Source organism: Megascapheus bottae, chromosome 20 (genome assembly GCF_031878675.1).
Source record: "Megascapheus bottae isolate mThoBot1 chromosome 20, mThoBot2.hap1, whole genome shotgun sequence".
Lineage (NCBI taxonomy): Eukaryota > Metazoa > Chordata > Mammalia > Rodentia > Geomyidae > Megascapheus > Megascapheus bottae.
The window spans coordinates 36266076-36287081 of NC_143528.1; the positions used below are offsets into that span (position 1 = coordinate 36266076).

At 52.5% G+C, this 21006-nt stretch overlaps 1 protein-coding gene across 1 annotated transcript; it reads left to right on the plus strand.

Moving 5' to 3' along the window:
- Window positions 1–4803: 4803 nt before the first annotated feature.
- Window positions 4804–20855, plus strand: Rhobtb2 (Rho related BTB domain containing 2). Its single transcript, XM_090354321.1, has 9 exons — window positions 4804–4999; window positions 5592–5695; window positions 6326–6511; window positions 7451–8469; window positions 8746–8864; window positions 11043–11193; window positions 15318–15406; window positions 16074–16179; window positions 17832–20855. The coding sequence occupies exons 1-9, from the start codon at window positions 4808–4810 to the stop codon at window positions 18053–18055; spliced, it is 2190 nt and encodes a 729-aa protein (XP_090210447.1). The 5' UTR covers window positions 4804–4807; the 3' UTR covers window positions 18056–20855.
- The last annotated feature ends 151 nt before the right edge of the window (window positions 20856–21006 follow it).

A 21006-nucleotide genomic window follows, 5' to 3' on the forward strand; every position in this document is an offset into this window, starting at 1 on the left:
CCTGGGTCGAAGTGGACAGACAGGATGTCCTCCACTCGCATCCTTTCCAGGGCGCACTAACACGTGTCTTCGAGTTCCTCTCCAAACAGGAGAAACCTGCATGTGAGGCCTGGTCAGAGGGCCGGGCGTTTAGGACCAAGCCCAGACCCTGCCAGGGCTCGGGGAGGAGGCGGGAGCAGCGGGGCTGGGCCGGGGGCGTGTCGGGGGCGTGGCCTCGGGCGCCCAATCCGCGCCTGGCCCCGCCCCGGCCCCGCCCCCCGGCCTTTTCCACCAACGGCGCGCGGCGGTGGGCGGCCCCGGCTACGGCGGCTGTTCTCCGGGGCGACTTTTTTTTTTCCTCCCTTTTTCCTTTTTTTTTTTTTTTTTTTTTTTTTGTGAATGAAAAAAGGAGGTCGCCAGCGGGTCCCCGGCACTGCAGCGCCAGGCGTCTCCTTGGCAGCGCGGGCGCCGCGGGCCCTCGTAGAGGCGGCGGCCTCGCCCCGCGCCTTCCACTCGCGCGCGCGCCGCCCGCAGCGTCCGCAGCGGAGCCCGGCGCGGCCCAGCCGCCTCCATGACATTGGGCGCCCGGGGCGCGGGGCGATGTTGATCCGGAAGAGGCCGCGGCGGCGGTACGGGCCTGGGCGGAGCGATCAGAGTTTCTAATCCCACGGGGGAACCCGGGCCCGGAGGTTGGAGTCCCAGCACTGCGCGACGGCACCGGCGCCGCGCCAACTTGCACGCGCGGAGGGACCCCAGACATCTCACTAAAATGAGCGTGCTTAGCAGGAAGAGATGGGTTCCTCACACTAGCAATTGCCCCGTCACATGTAGCGGTGTAAGTAAATGACGGATTTCTGCGTCGGCCGGCCGGGGTGGGCGAGCTGCCTCCTCGCCCCTGCGGGCCCCCTTCCCGGCCCTGCCTCCCCCGGCGCCCCGCCTGGCCTTCCCAGGGTCAGACTCAGCTCGGGGCTTCTGCTGCGGCTGCTGGCTTTGGAGGGGCGAGGGACGAGCGCTCCCTGGCCTGGCTGGCGTGCCCCTCCCCCTTCCGCAGATTATTATTATTATTTTTTATTTGATATCGGTTGTGCAGACCGGGGGAGGGGAGGGCGGAGGGAGGAAGGCAGAGTCCCGGAGTGATGGAAGCGGATCCGTGTCTGCAGGGCAGTCCCCGGGTTACTGGGATGGGTCTGGAAACCGGTGGGATCCGGGCGTGTGGCTTGCGGGAGGGGCGATGTCCCTTGGAAGTCCAACTCCATCGCCGTCAGGCCCACGGAGTTCCGGGAAAACTAGCGGGGTGGAAAGCTCGAGCTCGGTTTGAGATTCGACCTCGGAGGCTTGAGAAACCTTACGTGGCGAGCGGGGTTTTGTTAATGTGGCCATTCGAGATGCCTTTGGGCCTTACTAGCCTTCCACTGGGGGATCCATCCTTCCACCTTCTCCCCTACGGCAATGTCAGTGGGAGCTCCTTTAGTCCTGGGTCCTCCCGCTCATCTCCCTGGCCATCCATCCTCCTTGATTTTTTTACCTTCATTTTTCTGGGTTTTCCTCCCTTTCACGTTTTTGCGTTTTTTTTTTTCCCCCAAGATGCAGGATGTGGGATATTGGTTGCTAGGAGACAAGCTAGGCTCCCAGGGAGATTCTTTCGTTTCCTTGACAACCAGACTAGTGCAGCCACAGATGAACAAACCTCCTATCAGCTGTGGGAGGGAAAGGGGGCCTTTTTGAGCTCTGCAAAGAGTGTGTGTATGTAGGGGTGGGAGGGTGGGGATGGGAGCCCTTGGGGTTTGTGGCTAGTCTGAATGCACCTTTGGGTCCTGTCTGCCTGGACTTACATTAGCAGTCGGGCAGCAGACTGGTTTTGAAGAGGGGGGAAGGTGATCTTGGGACACGAGGTGGGGGAGGATACATCGGCAACTTTGGGATTGCCACGGGAGAGCAGTGAATTGCCATACCCAGGGCAGAGTGGCAAGGAAATCAGAGTTTGTAGATGGCGATCGGGGAGGATCTGAAGGAATAAGGGATGAGGCAATTGTGCAGAAAAGCCTAGAGGGATTGAAGACGCGTGTGCCAGAAAGAAGTTGAGGAGCTTCATGAATTGTATTGTCTTGCATCAGCACAGATCAGGGAAAAAGTGACAATATTCTGAAGCAGAAATTATATTACTGCTGACACCCTGTCTCCAGGGCAATATTCTCATTTAAAACAGGCCTGATTAATCGAGGAGTTCTGTTGGCTTAATTGGGCCAGTCTGTATCTTGAAGAAAGATATAATTACACATATAGATATGCAATCTAGCATTATATAATACTACATTACATAAGAAGCCAAACACCTCCTTCCACCCTGGCTCACTTTGGCATGAATTAACGGAAATCCAATCAAATTTCTTCCAACGCCTTTATACCCATTTTACAGAAGGAGAAACTGATGCCCACAAAAATGGACTGATTGAGAGGCTGGGAGTTTGGCCTAGTGGTAGAGTGCTTGCCTAGCATGCACGAAGACCAGGGTTCAATTCCTCAGTACCACATACATAGAAAAAAAAAGCCAGAAGTGGTAATGTGGATCAAGTGGTAGAGTTCTAGCCTTGAGAAAGCCAAGGACAGTGCTCAGGCCCTGAGTTGAAGCCTTAGGAGTGATTCGCCCTTTCCTGGTTAGGAAATGGAATGTACCACTCAGTTGGGTGGAATGAGCAAGGATAATTTTTGAGCTCTGGAGGCAAAGGACACATAGGAGAAGAGGTACCATGCCAGCCAGTCTGGTATCCTAAACTCATGGTTCTGTGTTTATCACTTCCTAACTCATTGGTTGGCTGGAGGTGACATAACGGGGCATTCAGGGGTGTACTAATGTTCAAGTGCTGAGCTTAGTTGTTCTGCTGGTGTCCTGGTTTCATCTCACTCTCAAGACAAGATGCTTTTGGATTCAAAAAGTGAAGTCCCTCCTCTCCTCTCTGCCCCACACACCTACATCAGACACCCAAGAAAGGAACGTTTCTGTCTTTATTTTATGGGTGCACATAGAGGTGTGCCTGTACATAGAAGTGGGGAAATCTATTTTTTGTGGAGTTTGTTGTTATTTATTTGATTAAACACACCCAGATAACTCCTCTGGTACCCACATCTCCTAGAGCTTGAGTTGAGAACAGAAACCATAGAAACAGAGTTCCTAGTACTCTGATCAAAAGAGAGAAGAGGGCCCTGGAAGCTGGTGGTTAGAAGAGTTGTCTGGTAGGAAGGACCAGGAGGAGCTGGGGGTGATAAGTTCATTGTCCAAAGACCTGGGGCAGGAGACCCCTTACAGCTGAAGAGTCCAGATCCTGTAAGATCCCAAGGAAGAGGAGGAAGCCTTCTCATTGAAAAGTCCTTGCTGCATTTATTTTTTTTTGCTTAGGTTGCCACTCATGCAAATAAATTCCAATTGCCACCGTTACTTAGATATTTCAGTTGTGCATTCCTGCATGCTGGCATCCAGTGACAGCCCAGCAGGAATGGAGCAGCTCTGCTGCTGGTGGTGGCCTAGCTCAGCAGCAGGGTAGACTCCAGGACAGCTCTGCACCCAGCCTGCCAGTCTGGGATGCTTTATGCCGTGTTGTCCTAGCCCTCTCCCCTGCCCCCCCCCCCCCCCGCCCCAACCCCAGGCTGATGATGACCCGCTCTGCCCCTGCTCCCTCCCTTAACCCTTCCAGAAGAGTGCAGGCCAACGAGGAGGCTGCCAGCCAAAGCACCCTCAAGCCCAGGGCCTTCTGGTAACGGCTTTTTAAACACTGCCATGACATTTTGTTTTTGACTGTAAAACACCCTTCTGTATATTCATTTGAGCCATCCTTCTCTGGCGGTGGACAAGCTGTTTCCTCTGTGCCCAGCATCAGAGGAAACTGAGGCAGAAATTCAGGCAGAAGCTTTCACCTTCTGCAACCAGTTCTCACATAAATAATAGAGCCAGCTTCTCCCAGGAGGGCGTGAGTGAGCATTCTCTTTTGTTAGGAATGAGAGGTTCTAAGGAGGCAGATCTCCTCCCCCACCCCCCTCTCTGCACCAGTGGATCAGTGGGTAGACCCCCATGGAGTGTATGGTCACAGCCTGTGTCTCTCTCTCCCCACATCTCAAAGTGGGCTTTCAGCAGAGTGAGGCATGTGGACAATGTGCCAGAATGCGAGTAGAGGAGGGAAGGCTCAGCGGTTGGTCAGGGGAACCTAGCCTCCCTCCCCCATCCCATGAAGGGGGCTTGAGGGTAGAGGATGAGCGTGAGCAGCCTGGGGCTTGGAAATTCACCACTTGAGAGGACTAGGGGGAAAGAAGTGAGTCTGGGAGAACTGCCACCCACCCTGACAAGTCCATTAAATTTTCAAGTGGCCCTGCCTTGGGGCATGCTGGGAAGGGGTGGAGACCTGGCCCTAACTCTGCTGCAGTCAGCTGTTTGTTCTGCTGTTGCCACGGCCCCTAGGAGGAGCAGGGAGCAGGAGCGAGCTCTCAGGCTGAGCCCCCCCCCTCAGAGTGTGGGGATGGGACAGGCCCAGGGTAGGCCCTGCCTTGGGATCTCTCCCAAGCCCTCCACTGAGAAGCCCAGGGGAGGATGGAGGGGCTGAAGGGAGATATGCAAGTTACCTGGTGGCCCTGCCCGTTGCCTCATCTGAGTGGCTCATGGGGGTCCCTGCAGAGCTTCTGCCCCCAAAGTGGCCCACTTCTCTCTCCTCCTGGCAAAACGAATGCTCGGATGAGACCACAGCCTGGGCTGGGAAGGGCTGTCTACTCCAGGGCTGGTCCGCCATGGCAAGCACGCTAAGCTGTCCTGACTGCCTCCTTCCTGCCACTCAGGTCCCAATTAATGGATTCTGACATGGATTATGAAAGACCAAACGTAGAGACCATCAAGTGCGTGGTGGTGGGGGACAACGCAGTGGGCAAGACCAGGCTCATCTGTGCCCGGGCCTGCAATGCCACCCTCACCCAATACCAGCTGCTCGCCACCCATGTGCCCACAGTGTGGGCCATCGACCAGTACCGTGTGTGCCAGGAGGTAAGGCTTGCAAGGACACTTGGCTGGGGGTTCACACCTATGGGACTTCTTCCTTTGCCTGGGCTTTTTTTTGGGGGGGGAGGGGAGGTCTGCAGAGCTCAAGGGAGCCCCCTAGGGATAGGGAGCCCACCCTTAGAGAGTTATCTCTGATCATGTGTGATTTCAGTGAGCTAGCTCCTGGGACCCCAGCTTTGCATGGACAGTGCATCTTTGTGCAGTCATAGCCCTAAGTAATGGTATGAAGGAGGTGGGGGCAGGACCAGGATTGAGAAAGGGGTAAGAACTAAGGAGAGATCTAATAGCAAGAGCTCAGAGGCTCATAAATAAATGAAGCAAAAAAAGCTGGGAGCAAGGGTGGGCTTCTGAAGAAATCTCTTCTATACCAGAAGCAGTCTCCCCCTTATGGTACCTTCTGCTTCCACTCAGCTTGTCAGATGTCTTGTTACTGGTTCTCCAGAGATTTCATGGGGTGGAATAACACACAATAAGACATACCAGTCCTGTCCCTCCATCCCCGGAGCTACCCTGGATCCTCAGGGGTGAGCGGACACCCTCCCTCAGAACTGTTACCTCTCTTTCCCCTTCCCCTCAGGTACTGGAACGCTCCCGAGATGTGGTAGATGACGTCAGTGTCTCCCTGCGTCTCTGGGACACCTTTGGAGACCACCACAAAGACCGCCGCTTTGCTTATGGAAGGTAGGAAAGGCCTTGGATACGGGCAGCCATGGGAGGAGTGGATTTTTCCCTGCTTTTCCCAGGAATGGGGCAACTCCATGCAGCTGAAGCCAGAGGAAGGAGTAGAGATAAAACAGCGAGTCAGCCAGGCCTCACGCCTATAATCCTGGCTACTCAGGAGGCTGGGATCTGAGGATCAAGGTTCAAAGCCAGCCCAGGCACAAAAGGACCCGAGACTCTTATCTCCAATTAACCTCTAGAAAACAGGAAGTTGGCTCAAGCATAGGGCGGTAGGCTTGAGCTAAGGAGCCTTGAGCTGGACAATGCCCAGGCCGACAACATGGCCGACACTCCAGGTGGTGAGGGCCCCCTCAGCTTGGGAGTCCAGAGCCCTGATTTGTGTCTCAGCTCTGCCACCTACCAGCTCTTAGATGATTTTCTCACTGGAAGATGGTAAACATGGTCACTTCTAAAGTCTTAAGCTAGTTGTGAGGCCAGGAGCCTTTTCGTTCTGAAATGCTATAACAGATAGAGGTACTGTTCTTATGCCTTGTGTGAGGTGTGGAGCAGGCATGCTTATTTCCTTTGTTCCAGGGTGCAGGTAATCTGCCAACTTGCTCTGCCTATAACCTCTCTCTGTCACCCTCCTAGATCGGATGTGGTGGTTCTGTGTTTCTCCATTGCCAACCCCAATTCCCTCCACCATGTTAAGACCATGTGGTACCCAGAAATCAAGCACTTCTGTCCCCGAGCACCTGTCATCCTGGTGGGCTGCCAGCTGGACCTGCGCTATGCTGACCTGGAGGCTGTCAACAGGGCCCGGAGGCCCTTGGCTAGGTAAGGGTGCCACTGCCTGGAGAGAGGGCCCGGGGCACCTGGGGATAGCTTAGCACCATGGTTTCCTGTGCAGCCCTGAGCAACTGCCACCAAGCCTTACCTCTCTCTCTATTTGATGCATGCTCACATCAGCACCGACAGGTGTGCCATTTATTCATTCATTGAGTCATCCCTCCATGTATTGACTGTATGCCTTCTGTGTGAACAGTACTGTGCTAAACACTGTGGAGGAAAGACGGGGAGGAGAAGGAGGTATTCACATGAAAAAGATCATCCTTCTGTTGAAGACAGACAGTTGGCTATTTGGTTCTGTAGCTTCTACTTCTGGATTCAACCAAGTGCAAATGGAAGATACCCCTTTAAAAATTCCATCTGCAGTGAATGCATACAGACTTTCCCTCTTGCCGTTTTTTTTTTTCCTAACAAGATAATGTAACAACCATTGACATAGTATCACATTGTATCAGGTATGATAGGCAGTCTAGAGATGAGGCTAACAATGAGGAGGAAGTTGTCCATACATTCTGTGTAACAATAGGACATTTTATTTAAGGGGCTTGAGCTTCCATGGGGTTTGGTATGAGGGGGGTCTTGGAACGAACCCCTCTTGGATTCTGAGGGATTGCTGTACACGACCAGGTTAAATCCCATTGCATGCTTATTTCATTCAAGTGCAAACATATAGAGAAAAAGGCACTGCTATTACTGCTTTATTCAATCCATGGCTTTCATAAATTTATCCATGGGGAGGCCAATGGGGTCTGGCATAGATAAGGAAGCCTTCCTGAAAGACCTTATAGGAATTTGTCAGGCAGAGGGGAAAAGGCAGGGCAGAAGGGGGTCCAATGACATCGCTTGTGAACAGAGACATTCCTGTGTGGGAAACAATGGGCAGCTCCCCCCACTACCCAGGCACGTTTCCTCTCTCAAATTCGCCAGGCCCATCAAGCCCAATGAGATCCTTCCCCCAGAGAAGGGCCGGGAGGTGGCCAAGGAGCTGGGCATCCCTTACTACGAGACGAGCGTGGTGGCCCAGTTTGGCATCAAGGACGTCTTTGACAACGCCATCAGGGCTGCCCTCATCTCCCGCCGCCACCTGCAGTTCTGGAAGTCTCATCTCCGCAATGTGCAGCGGCCTCTGCTGCAGGCTCCTTTCCTGCCCCCCAAGCCACCGCCTCCCATCATCGTGGTGCCCGATCCCCCGTCCAGCAGTGAGGAGTGCCCCGCCCACCTCCTGGAGGACCCGCTGTGTGCGGACGTCATCCTGGTGCTGCAGGAGCGGGTGCGCATCTTTGCGCACAAGATCTACCTCTCCACCTCCTCCTCCAAGTTCTATGACCTGTTCCTCATGGACCTAAGTGAGGGGGAGCTGGGAGGCCCCTCAGGGCCAGGAGGACCCCGCCCTGAGGACCACCGGGGCCACCCTGATCAACACCACCACCATCACCACCACCATCATGGGCGGGACTTCCTGTTACGGGCAGCCAGCTTTGATGTATGTGAGAGCGTGGACGAGGCTGGGGGCTCCGGTCCTGCTGGCCTCCGGGCCTCCACCAGTGATGGCATCTTACGGGGCAATGGCACAGGGTACCTGCCAGGCAGGGGTCGTGTGCTGTCTTCCTGGAGCCGAGCTTTTGTGAGCATCCAGGAAGAGATGGCAGAAGACCCTCTGACCTTCAAATCTCGGCTGATGGTGGTAGTGAAGATGGACAACTCCATCCAGCCTGGGCCCTTCCGGGCTGTTCTCAAGTACCTGTACACAGGAGAGCTGGGTGAGAACGAGCGGGACCTCATGCACATTGCCCACATCGCCGAGCTGCTGGAGGTCTTCGATCTGCGCATGATGGTGGCCAACATTCTCAACAACGAGGCCTTCATGAACCAGGAGATCACCAAGGCCTTCCACGTCCGCCGGACCAATCGCGTCAAGGAGTGCTTGGCCAAAGGCACCTTCTCAGGTACAGGCATGCTTAGAGGGTGGGGGCTTCTTTCCAGGTGGCTTTCGGAGGGAGCTGGGTTGGTCCTGGTAGCATTCCCGGCTCCTGGGCTCAGCTCTTGGTCTTCTGGTGATGTACGTGGCCACCCTGCTCTTGAATCTGAGAGACTGGACATCTAACGCTCATGTCGCGTGGCTTCCAAAGGAGTTGGGTAGTGGGGGCTTAGTGACCACCTCCAGGCTGCTTGTCCCACACATCCGCTGTTTTCTCACATGATGCTTCTTTTCCCCTGGCCAGATGTGACCTTCATCCTGGACGATGGTACCATCAGCGCTCACAAGCCCCTGTTGATTTCCAGCTGTGACTGGATGGCCGCCATGTTTGGGGGTCCATTCGTGGAGAGTTCCACCAGGGAGGTGAGAACTGCCTCTCTGGGCATGGGAAGTGGGAGCAGAAGAGGTTTCTATGCCCAGGGCCTCCAAGGCACCATCAGTGATAGGCCTGTTTTCAGCTTTGACTTTGGGAGTGAAGGGATACTGCCTGTAGCCAAGAATTTTACCACATTCCAGGAAAGGGGATTATATCACACATAATTTAGTCCACACCCTGACCTTATACACATGGTTCCATTCCCATGTTGTATTTAGGAAATGGAGACACGGAAATTATCTAAATGGGAAAGGGGTTAGGGTTGGAGCTCAGATTGCTGACTTTTTGGCTCTTTACATTGTACCTTGTGGCCTCCCTGAGACACATGAAACAGCTAGAAGTAAGTCAGGGGTTCCAAACCAAACTCACCAGTGTCCTTAAAGGTAGGTTTTATTATTATGGGCTGTGGTGACAAATCAGCATATGACTGCTATTGAAAAGCAGGCCAGACTGAGCGTTGATGGCTCATGCCTGTAAGCCTAGCTTACTCAGGAGGCTGAGATCTGAGGATCACAGTTCAAAGCCAGCCTGGGCTGGAAAGTCTGTCAGACTCTTATCACCAATTAAACACCTGAAAGCCAGAAACAGAGCTGTGGCTCAAGTGGTAGAGTGCTAGCCTTGAGCAAAAAAGTTAAGGGATGGTCCCCAAGCCCTGAGTTCAAGCCCTAGGTGAGATGCATACATGAGGGGCCACACAAGGAAACACGAGGGTTGGCCTGGACGCTGACAGTTTCTGTGGGAGAGGGCAGGTGAGGTTGGGTAAGCTGGTTTAGGATGGCTGGCTTAGATAATCTCTGAGGACTGGAGTAACTGGCCTGGGTGTCTGGCACTTGGCTCTGGGGCGATTAGGTCAGGGAAATAATGACCTGGGGGAGAGGTGAGAGCAGTCAAGGAGGCCATTGGCTCTAGATTGGTTGGTCTGTGTGTGCAAAGGTCACTGAAGGGCAACTCAATTTGTCATTTGCAGGCAAGCCTAGAAGAAGAAGTCTGGGGGCTGGGAGTTTGGCCTAGTGGTAGATTGCTTAGTATGCACAAAGACCAGGGTTCAATTCCTCGGTACCACATACATAGAGAAGCTGGAAGGGGTGCTGTGGCTTAAGTGGTGCTGAAGGCCAGCAGGGTCTAGATGTCAGGGAGCCAGCAGGCTGGATTCTATCAGTTTTCCCTTTAGTCCGGGCTCCAGTTCACCCGCCCTTCTCCTTTACCTTCCACTTTCTCAGGCTCCTAGACTGGAAGCACAGACTCGGACTCTTCCTATTTGTCTGTTCTTAGAAACGTTTCTCCCGCATGCGCTCTCTCTTTTCCATCCTTCTAGACAGCAGAGTAGCCCAGGCCACAGACTCATCGCTGAGTCTGGGAGCCTCAACTGCTCATCACTCCCCCTTGTAGTTAACTAGGTTCTACTTTGCATCGATGCAGAAAGTTCTGAGCATCTCCACACAGTGTTCCCAGATGGCCTGTAATTGCTTTTGAGTGTGGGGATGAGGTTGTTGACTTCTGCCAAGTGCTCCCCCTAAGTGCCAGCCTTAGTAAGTACTCGCCAGGCTGGCTTCCCGTACTCTAGAATGTGAGCTCCCTCCCAGTGATTTCTGGGAAGCGCTTATGGGTGGCAGCATTGGGGTGGGTCTCTGCAGGATGTGGATCTACAGTACGAGACCAGAATTCTCCAAAAAGGCCCAGAGGCCAGCCGCTCTGGAGCTTAAAAGCGCCAGCTAATTCCCAGCAAATCTCGTGAGAATTGCATGTAATGAGAAAGCAGTTTTTTGTGTGTGGCAGTTCTGCACTGAAGAGATCCCAAAGGCTCAAAGCAGCCTCTCTGAGCAGCCAGCTGCTGTTCCCTTTGCTCATTCTCTATCTCATTTTGGTGGCTCCCTTGCAGGCACAGCGGAGCTGGCTGTGTACTTGACTGAAATAACCCCTTGGAGCATCCTGTAGCTTCAGATGCCATTCAGGAAGTATCCAGGTCTCTTCAAAAGAGAGTCAGTGCCAATTGTTGCGGTGAAGGGGCCAGGATTTGGGGGGGGGGGGGCTGTCTCCTACAGAGGTGCAGATACAGGTACAGACAGGGTTGAGATCTAGAGATCAGCTGTGTGGATAAGGCCTTTTCAGCTTCTCTGGACCTTTGCTAGGCCTCAGTGCCACCTGCCCTCTTCTTTCCACTCCAGGTGGTGTTCCCCTATACCAGCAAGAGCTGCATGAGGGCCGTGCTAGAGTACCTGTACACTGGCATGTTCACCGCCAGCCCCGACCTGGATGACATGAAGCTCATCATCTTGGCCAACCGCCTCTGCCTGCCCCACTTGGTTGCCCTCACAGGTAACTAACTCCAGTGCTCAGGCACCTCCCTGGAGAAAGATCAGGAAGGCCCTGGGGAGTGATCACAGGTCTTCTGTCCTCTCTGTCCTCCTGGGCACAGGCTAGAGTACCATGGGAAGAAGCTCTCCTAGAATGAGATCTGATGGGAATTGAGTTTTTGATGGAAGCATAGATGAGAGAGGACTGTGAGGAATGTGTTTGGTAGATCTCAGGATTCATTTCCGTCTCAAGCAGGCTGAGTCAGTTAGAAACAACATAATTCTGTGTTTCTACCCTCTGGGTCTTCCATCTCTTGTCCATCTCTTCCTCCTCCTCTTTTTCCTTGTTTTCCTTTTCTCTACTTGTGCTCTTATCTTCTCTTCCTTCTTCCAGAAACATAAAACAAATACAGTTAGGCCACGTTGTTTTTTGAAAAGATTGTAAGAGCAAGCGCTCAGCTTTTACATAAGCCAATCCCAGAAACCCCTTGGAATAGAGAGAAATCCAGGCAGAGGCCATGTGACCTGAAGCTTAGTGCTTGGCCATGAAGGAAGACTGGGGCCAATGACCCCGGCAGACAATGGTTGATGTTGTTGACATTGACAGCAGTGGTGATACTGAGAGCAGGGGCCAGGTTGGGGTGGGGAGGGGGGGGCACAGAGAAGATCCTCAGATATTGTGTTAAGAGTTCAGACAAAAGCCTATGTCAGAGCACTGGGGTCCTGGGAAAATGATCAAGACTGAGACATAGACATGAGAGAATAGAATTTCAGCCAGACATGGTGGCTCATGCCTGGTTCAAAGCCAGCCCAGGCACTAAAGTCCATGAGCCTCTTATGTCCAATTAACCACCAGAAAACCAGAAATGGCACTGTGGCTCAAGTGGTAAAGGCAGTAGCCTTGAGCTGAAGAGCTCAGGGACAGCACCCAGGCCCAGAGTTCAAGCCCACAATGGACCAAAAAAAAAAAAAAACTAAACTAAATAAATAAATTTCAAGGCCATTTATAGGAAGATTGCAAATATCCTCAGTCAGAACCAGCATGTTAAAAGCTAAGACTACAGTGGGCTCCAGGGGCCCCAAATTGTGGCTATAGGAGCTTTGGCATAGGAAGTGGATGCAATGACTGTGCATCATTCTTTGCTGCTAGGAAAAACGGTTCCCCCAGAGCACATAAAGTTTCAACTTCTTAGAGGAAGTAATTCTATGTAAAAAAGATTGTTACCACATAACGTTATATTAGAAAGATTGATATGCATCTATAACATACAAACCCTCAGCTTGATTTTAATTATGTCCTAAAATCTATGTGCCAGTGATTGCATATGGAGATTCCCTTCTTGAATACTTGTTTGTTAAACATGACATTTGAAATATGATGTAAAAATCAGTGTTAATAAAATCTTTCAAAACAAAAAAGACTGTCGCCAATCCCAGGACAATCCAATCCCATGATAGAATCTCAGTAGGTTGATTTCATTGGAATAGGCAGTTGGAAGCAAGTGGAAGAAGTCCTCGTAGGACATTTCTTCATGGCAGCCATGAAGGTGGCTTGACCACACTGCTGCCTAGAAAGCCTTATGGAAAAGAATGCTAAATAACTTTCCCAGAGATAGTCCGTACACACTACAAAGCAAGTATGAAGGTTAAAGATCTATGGAGGTGGGGCCAGGAGTTTGGCCTAGTGGTAGAGTGCTTGCCTAGCATGCACGAAGACCGGGGTTTGATTCCTCGGTACCACATACATGGAAAAAAGCAGGAAGTGGTGCTAAGGCTCAAGTGGTAGAGCTCTAGCCTTGAGAAAGTGCAGTCAGTACTCTTGAGAAAGGACAGTGCTCAGGCTCTGAGTTCAATCCCAGGACTGGAACTCCCCCCCCAAAAAAAACCCTATGGAGGTCATTGGGTGCCAGTGGCTCACAGCTGTCACCCCAGCTACTCAGGAGGCTGAGATCTTAGGATCTTGTTCAGAGCCAGACTGGGCAGGAAAGTCCATGAGATTCTTATGTCCAGTGAACCACCAGAAAAACTGGCAGTGGAACTGTGGTCCAAATGGTAGAGCACTAGGCTTTAATGAAGAAGCTCAAGGATAGCACCCAGGCCCTGAGTTCAAGCCCTAGGACTGAGAAAAAAACAGAAGGTCAGAAGCTGTGACCTACTCAGCCACTCCAGAAGTTTCCAATGCCCTTCTCCTTTACAAACTCTTCTCTCCATCAGAACCTCCACTGCCTTTTCCTTTCTGTAGATTCACATCTGTTCCTCTTTTACAGTTATAACCAATGAGTACCTTAGGAAACAATCTTGCTTGAACTGTTTTGTTAAAAATGAAGGCAGACGTGGATCTTTTACTCCTGTAGAGTTCTCCATGATGTGGATTTGCCTATTGCATTTTTTTTAATGGTATAGTTCAACATAGCCTTCTGCCCATATTTCCTATAAACGAGTAACTGGACCAAGAGATAGGACCAGATGCACAGTGCTCTGTATAAAGCTCTTCAGAGCTGTGTACTGTGTACTTTCTTCCTTCTGATATTAGCAGCCATCCAGTATCATTGCCTGGTCTGTCACCTTATTGGGTGCTACAATTCATCCTTTATTCCTAGAGAAACTTCCCTCACCTACTATTTGGTTATCAAGTGGAATGGTTTGGTGTAGGTGCCGATTTTTTCTTTTTATTTACCAACTTTTGAAAAAAATCATTTGTTTCCTATCACCTTCAAGGGTGACCAACCAAATAATATATATATATGTATGTATTTTTTTTGCCAGTCCTGGGCTTGAGCTCAGGGCCTGAGCACTGTCCTTGGACTTTCTCAAGGCTAGAGCTCTACCATTTGAGCCTCAGCACCACTTCTGGCTTTTTTCCATGTATGTGGTACCAAGGAATCGAACCTAGGTCTTTGTGCATGCTAGGCAAGCACTTTACCACTAGGCCAAACTCCCAGCCCTCTATATATTTTAAAAGTATTTTTGTTATCAGTTTTTAGCTTTGAATATACTTGATTGGTTTCGATACATCATAGTGGTCCTTATTAAAGCCCAATACTGTACTTTTAGCCTGGAAGATTCTCTTTGACATGGCTCCAGGCTCTTAGGGCCTCCTGATTAGCTGGGATTATGAGATGCTCCAGTTTCCGCTGGTACATTTCCTGCACCACACCTGGAGTTCTCCACTTCTCCAAGTCCCGCTTTCTCAGAGCTGGAAGTGGCAGTGTGTCCTGGGAGCTCTCATCGCTCCTGCTCTTTTCTGTGGAGGGAGCTGAGAAATGCATTCATCTTTTGAAAGATCAGAGTGCCCTGTGAGTTTATACTGGCATTCCTAATTCAAATTCTGAACCAAGGCTATTCACTTCCTCACTATAAACATTTTAATGTAAAATGCATGGTCAGTACACAATTTATTACAAAACTTAAATTAATAGAAAAAAGTTTTAAACCCATGTGGAACTCATAGACTCCATAGGTTTTAGCCTTTTGTGGTTTTTATTAAACAAACATATGGCTTTAGACCCTCTTCCTTTCTTTTCCTTGCTTTTTCTCTTTCCTTCCCTCCCTCCCTCTCCTTCCCTCCTTCCCTCCCTTCCTCCTCCCTCTTTCTTTCCTTCCTTCCTTCCTTCCTTTCCTTTCTTTCTTTCTTTTGGCTTACTGGGGCTTTCCAATCTTCCTTAGCTTTTTCACTTCACTTTACCACTCAATCCATACTTTTGCTTCTGACATTTTGCTAGTTAACGGAAGGTAAAGAGTTTCTCAGATTTATCTGCCCAGGCTTTGAACATTGATTCTCTGGTGCCAGCTTCCTGAGTAGCTAGCATTACAGGTGTAAGCCAGCAATGCTAGGCCAGGCCCTTCTTTCTTCTGTGTCAGTGGTTAATTCTGGTGAGATCTTAGACTCTCTACATCAGATTACGTCGTAGGAACAATTTAGTTTGGAAAAAGAAAGAAAAAATCCTCTCAAGAAGGTCAGCATCCTTCTTCGCTGCTACCCCGCTGAGAAGGTTTAGGCCAGACTTGCGTCACCTGTGGTCTTTCCTGGCCTGTCGGAACTTGCACTGGTCTCCCCCTGCCTGAGTGGGGCGCCCCTGCTGTGGGTGTAAGAGATGTGGTCCTTCCCTGGGGTTCTTCAGCTGATAGCTGCTGTCTGTGTCACAGAGCAGTACACAGTGACCGGGCTGATGGAAGCCACTCAGATGATGGTGGACATTGATGGGGACGTCCTCGTGTTCCTGGAACTGGCGCAGGTACCCCACAGAGGCGAGAAAGGCCACCCAGCTCTGTAGACAGCCAAGGGCGGTCTGGGAGGTGGTGGGTGTGGAGGGAATGCCTTGGCTCAGTGGGGTGCCTCACTGGCTGCACCCTGTCATCCTCCATGCCTGAAAACAGCTAGAGAACTGCCAGGCATCCGTGGTGAAGGGCAGGCCGTAGTCACTGTTGGGCAGAAGAGGGAACCCCAGGCTCAGGCAGGGACAGGGTTGCTGCCTCTCTGGGGTCTTCTAAAGACTCTCCCTTTGAAATCAACTGACCAACTCCTTAGGAGTGCACCCACCGTATTGTGGTCTTTGTTAATGCACAGCTGATGCCAGGCTTGTGGGCAGACCTCACAGGATCAGTTTTTATATGACTAGGTGCCCACAGCTTGGCGCCAACTGCTTTAGGTACTGATGGGAGGAGAAAGAAGCCATGTGGGGTAAGATCAGAGGCCGGCAGAGGCCCAGTGTCCGTGGAGCTCTGGCAGTTGCGGACAGCATGGGCAGGGCCAGGGTGAGCCCATGGAGGGTTTGGTAGTGATTCCCAGTAGCTCAACGTCTTGGGACTCCAGAGTGCTGGGCTGCCCTGCGCCGCCCAGCTGTCGTTCCGAAGATGGCCACAGGCGTCGCTGCAGACAGTCTGTGTTTCCTTCCCTTGCAGTTCCACTGTGCCTACCAGCTGGCTGACTGGTGTCTCCACCACATCTGCACCAACTACAACAACGTGTGCCGCAAGTTCCCCCGAGACATGAAGGCCATGTCCCCAGGTGAGCACTTGGGCTGGCCCCAGGGGTCCCTGGGGAGCCCAGCTCCTGCAGGAGGGACCTCAGCTTGGTCCACAGTGCTGGCCAAACCCCAGAGACCTAAAAGCTGCCAGAGATCCTGGCACCTTACTTGACCTCAGGGCTGGGGACAGTCTGCCAAGGCCACTCTAGCCAAGCAGAAGGGCCCAGGACAAGCCCTGGGTGGACAGCTAGGGGCTTGGGGCAACTCACTGTACCTCTCCAGGCTTCTGTTATAGAGGTATAAAGGGAGTGTCAGGCTAGCTAGCGTGTTCAGACTCGTGGGTAGGACACTGAAAATAAATCCAGTTGAAACTGTGGCCCAGGACACGTACAGGGAAGTACTTAGCAGTGTTAGATGCTGTCACAACCCACCAAATTGATTTTCCTACCTCAGACCCGGCACGGTCCACAGCTTGGCCTGCCTGGGGCAGATGTCCTCCCAGGTCCAGTGCCATTCTTCCTCTTCATAATGAATTTCTCCAGAGGACTGCAGGGGCGCCAGGGAGGGATGCCCCCAGGGATCCATGGGGTTCCTTCAACTCAGTTCCACCCTTCTCCCCTCTGTGGGGCTGCACTGCACCCTTCCTGTTCCCTCAGCCCTTTCTCTCCTTTTCTCTGTATTTGCTACAACCCTCCCAGAATTTTCCTACTGGATCCTGGGGACATTCATACTCTTCTCTTGGTTCTGTACTTTGCATGGTTTCCCAGGTCTTCCAGAGTTAAGGCCAGCCTTCACTCCGGTCTGGCCATCTCTGGACAGCCTGAACCTCTGGACTTCCTGAAGAAGCTCTGCTCTGTCTGAAAATGTTTGGAAACGTCCAACTCTCATCCCTATTCTTGTGGACTCTGCCAGCTTTGTGGCCCCTTTCCTTTTTTCTGGGTCTTTGTACCCTGCCCCCTGTCCCCTTCTTTCTTTGTTTCTTTCCTGGACCTACTTGAACTTAGCACCTGAGTGCTGTTCCTTAGCTTTATTACTCCAGGTTCATGCTCTACCCCTCGATCATCACCTCTACCTGTGCTGTCTGTGAGGTTAACTGGAGATGAGCGTCTCTGGGACTTTGCTGCCCAGCCTGGCTTTGCCCATCAAGTCTCAGCCTCTTGAGTTGCTAGGATCACAGGCATGAGTTACCAGAGCCTGGCGACCTGCCTCGTTCTCAATACAAATGGTCCCTGTGGTGCCAAAGTAGAAACTGTCCTTTGAATTTGGATCTTTTCCCGGGCTGGCCTGCAAGGCCTGATCCTCTCCGGTGACGCTGGGTGACAGCCACAGCTTCTGCTCCCTCTTGGCTCCCATGAGCCCAGGGGAAGTGAGGAATGGCTCCTGAGCAAACTGTACAAAGCCAGGGTGGTCCTGGGGGGCGGGGGGCTGCGTGCCTTCTCTTCTCTCTGGTCCTGGGGACTGAGCGGCCCTGGGTACCTCTGTGTTTAGTTTGCCTTTCAGACACGATCTCCATCCCTTTTTCTCCCGCCCAGCTCTGGACTGTGACCCTCCCGTCTAGCTGGGGACTGGGGCATGAGTTAGGACCAGGCCTTGTCTCCAGCGAGGCTGGGCTGCTGGGTCCCCCCCGCCCGTCCCCGTGGGGCTCCCCGGGGCCCTGCGCCCTCCTAACCCGCCGCCCTGCCTTCCGCCCCAGAAAACCAGGAGTACTTCGAGAAGCACCGGTGGCCGCCCGTGTGGTACCTGAAGGAGGAGGACCACTACCAGCGGGCGCGGAAGGAGCGGGAGAAGGAGGACTACCTGCACCTGAGACGGCAGCCCAAGCGGCGCTGGCTCTTCTGGAACGGCCCCTCCTCGCCGTCCTCCTCGGCGGCCGGCTCGGCCTCCCCGTCCTCCTCCTCCTCCTCGGCCGTGGTCTGAGGCTCCACCGCCCCTGGCCCGCCCTCCGCTCCCCGCATCCCCGCCTGCCACCCCACGGGGACAGGACCCGCGGGCGGAGCCTCTGCGTCCTGGGGCTGCGCAGTGGCTGGGGGCGCGCAGGCCCCGGGGAGCCCCGCAGACCTGGGGGCGCCCCAGGCCCGGCCTGGAGGTGTGACCTCCTGGTGCAGAGAGCAGCAGCTCTGCCCCGCGTCGGGAAATGAGGTGGAGAGGACGAAGGATGGGGTCTGACAGCAGCAGACCCAGGCCCTGCCTCCACCTTCCGAGTGAGCAAAAACAACCAAGTCCACACTCACACACACACACAAAACCAATCCCCAGGACAGACACATGGAAACCAAACACAAAATCACCACCCGCAAAACCACGCTACCCTCTGTTTCCCCAAAGAAGGAACGCCAGAAAAAGAAGAAGAAGAAGAAGAAGGAAAAAAAGACCTAGAATCGCTTACCTATTTATAAAGCAGAGAGCAGAGGCCTCTGAGGAGGACCAAGGCCTGGTCACCTCTGCAGCCTGCAGCAGGCCTGGCCCTCAGGCAGGTCCACGCCCGCCTTCAGCTTCCTGGTGCCTGAGTTGGCAAGGTGGGGGAAGAGGCTCAGCTTCTGGGATCAGAGTAGAGAGACTATGTCTGCCATCCTGCTGCAGGCTGCACCCCCCCCCCACCCAAGTGTGCTCCACAGATGCTTGTGGAATGTACCCTCCGGAGAAGCCTGGGGCAAGGACCAGATGTCAGGGAAAAGGACACAGCTGGACAGAGGGAAAGGGAAGCAAGAGAAGGCAAGATGTGACTGGAAGAACAAGACTGGAGCTTGGAGGTATTGAGGGACAAAAATGGGGCCTGGAGTTGACCCTCTCCTTGTTTCCTATTCTGTACCTTACCACCCATTTGAGACACAGGAGATGGAGCCCCAGACAGCAGTGGGGACAAGCTCCGAAGGCCCCCCTGTGAGAAGAGGCGTAGAGTTTGGGAATGAGGACTGGCTGGATCCTAGAGAGTCAGATTGGCTGCTCTGGGAAGAGCAAGCCCAGAAACCAAAGGCAACAACCATGTAGTGCCAAGATTTAAAGATCTGCAGTTAAATCCTTGTCAGGAGAACAACTAGGTAGTAGGTCACATGGGTCTCTGTCTACACAGGGAATGCTGCAAGGCCTCCCAAGTCCTCAGGTGTCTGGCTGGGGCATGGTTGTGTGCTGCCCTCTGCTGACTGGACAGCCTCCCTGCAGACCAAGTTTGCCCAAGCTTCAAGGAGACACTGGACAGGGGATAGAACCATATGGGAAGGAGAGCAGTGTAGCACCCATGCCTTCCTTGGGGGAAGAGTTGGGGAACACGTCTTGGCTTCCAGGGAGTTGTGAATTAGAGTATAGTACTGAGGGGGCGGGGGGTTCTCAGGTGCTTGCAGGACTGAGCAGCCTGGCCCCACTGATGAAGATATAGACTCACAGGGAACAAGTGCAGCAGATATCAGCAAGGTTGAGAGGAGCTGGAGAAGAGGCCATAAAACTTCCCATCCTCCCCCCAAAACCAGGGCCAGCTCATCTCCTCAGGAACCCACCACCCTCTTCCCCACAGCTGCAGAGCAAACCTGCACCTTGGGAACCCCTGAAGCCCAGTGGGGCTGAGGGGGAGCCAGATGGGAGAGGGAGGAGGTGTGGAACTCTACCTCCCCCCCGGGAATGGGTGCTCTGGGTTCCAGGGAGGCAAAAGCAGTAGCTGCCCCAATGCAGGTCGAGGCAGAGGGACATGGGGGGGGTCAGTAACCACCAGGACACCCACTCCCCCGGACTCAGTGCTGGGTCAAAAAAATAACACTCACCTCTTTTTATATCAGGTTTCATATTTAATTTGGTCATGAGTTCATAAATACATGAGTATTTTGTACCTAATGGCCTTCCTTGTATTATGTGACATCCTGGACAAGTTCCCAGGGGAAACATGAGGCTGGCACACAGCAGGGAGAGCACAAAGCCTGGCTTAGGCACAGACTAATGCAACGCTGGGGTGTAAAATAACACAGCTACATTGGGAATTCCACTGATGGACAACAACGAAGGTAGATACTTTTTTTTTTTTTATCAGGCGATCACATCTTGGACCCTTCCAGCTTGGGCCAGGCTTTGAACATGTGGAGCTGGAAAGCAAGCCCTAGTAACAGTCATTTCCATGAATATGAACAAGACAAGACTTCACTGGAAGGGCTGACACATGGAACGTACATTTTTTTTTTTTTTTTTGCCAGTCTTGGGCTTAAGCTCAGGGCCTGAGCACTATCCTTGGATTTTTCTCAAGGCTAGAACTCTACCACTTGAGCCTCAGCACCACTTCTGGCTTTTTCTAAGTATGTGGTACCAAGGATATAACTCGGGCCTTCATGCATGCTAGGCAAGCACTCTACCACTAGGCCAAACTCCCTGCCCTAAAAAAATTTTTAGAGAGAGATTCATAGTTGAATTTGCTAGCCAGGCTCTCGTTCTCTACCACTTGAGTCACCAGTATATGCCAGCGGGCTAGCTGGATTCTAGCTATGAGTCCCTGTGCCGGGGCCTACCGGCAGCAAATTGGGGTTCCTGAAATAGGGGGCAGGGACTGGAAAAATTAGAAGAGAGACAAACACATCGGGTCTGGGAGGTCTGCAGCCCAGGCAAAAACTGCAGCGCCCCATTTATTCTCAACTCAAAGTTTATATCCCTTCTCCAGACCAGGGCACTGCCAGGTGTTACATCCAGATGGTTAATCAGGGAACTGTTGGGGGTTACATTCATATGGTAAATCTCAGATCAATTGAACAGGAGAAGGCCAATAAACAATAAGACAATCAAGCAATTATCTGATGCAAATCAAAGTACAGTTTGATTCCACTCTTGCTCCCGACATCCCTGCAACTGGCGCTGAATGAGGACCAGGAGGCTGAGATTTGAGGACTGATGTTCAA

Coding starts and splice junctions, on each gene's coding strand:
- Rhobtb2 (XM_090354321.1), top strand. CDS start 4,808: ATGGATTCTGACATGGATTATGAAAGACCAAACGTAGAGACCATCAAG. Junction 5,000..5,591: donor AGTACCGTGTGTGCCAGGAG/GTAAGGCTTGCA, acceptor CCTTCCCCTCAG/GTACTGGAACGCTCCCGAGA. Junction 8,865..11,042: donor TGGAGAGTTCCACCAGGGAG/GTGAGAACTGCC, acceptor TTTCCACTCCAG/GTGGTGTTCCCCTATACCAG.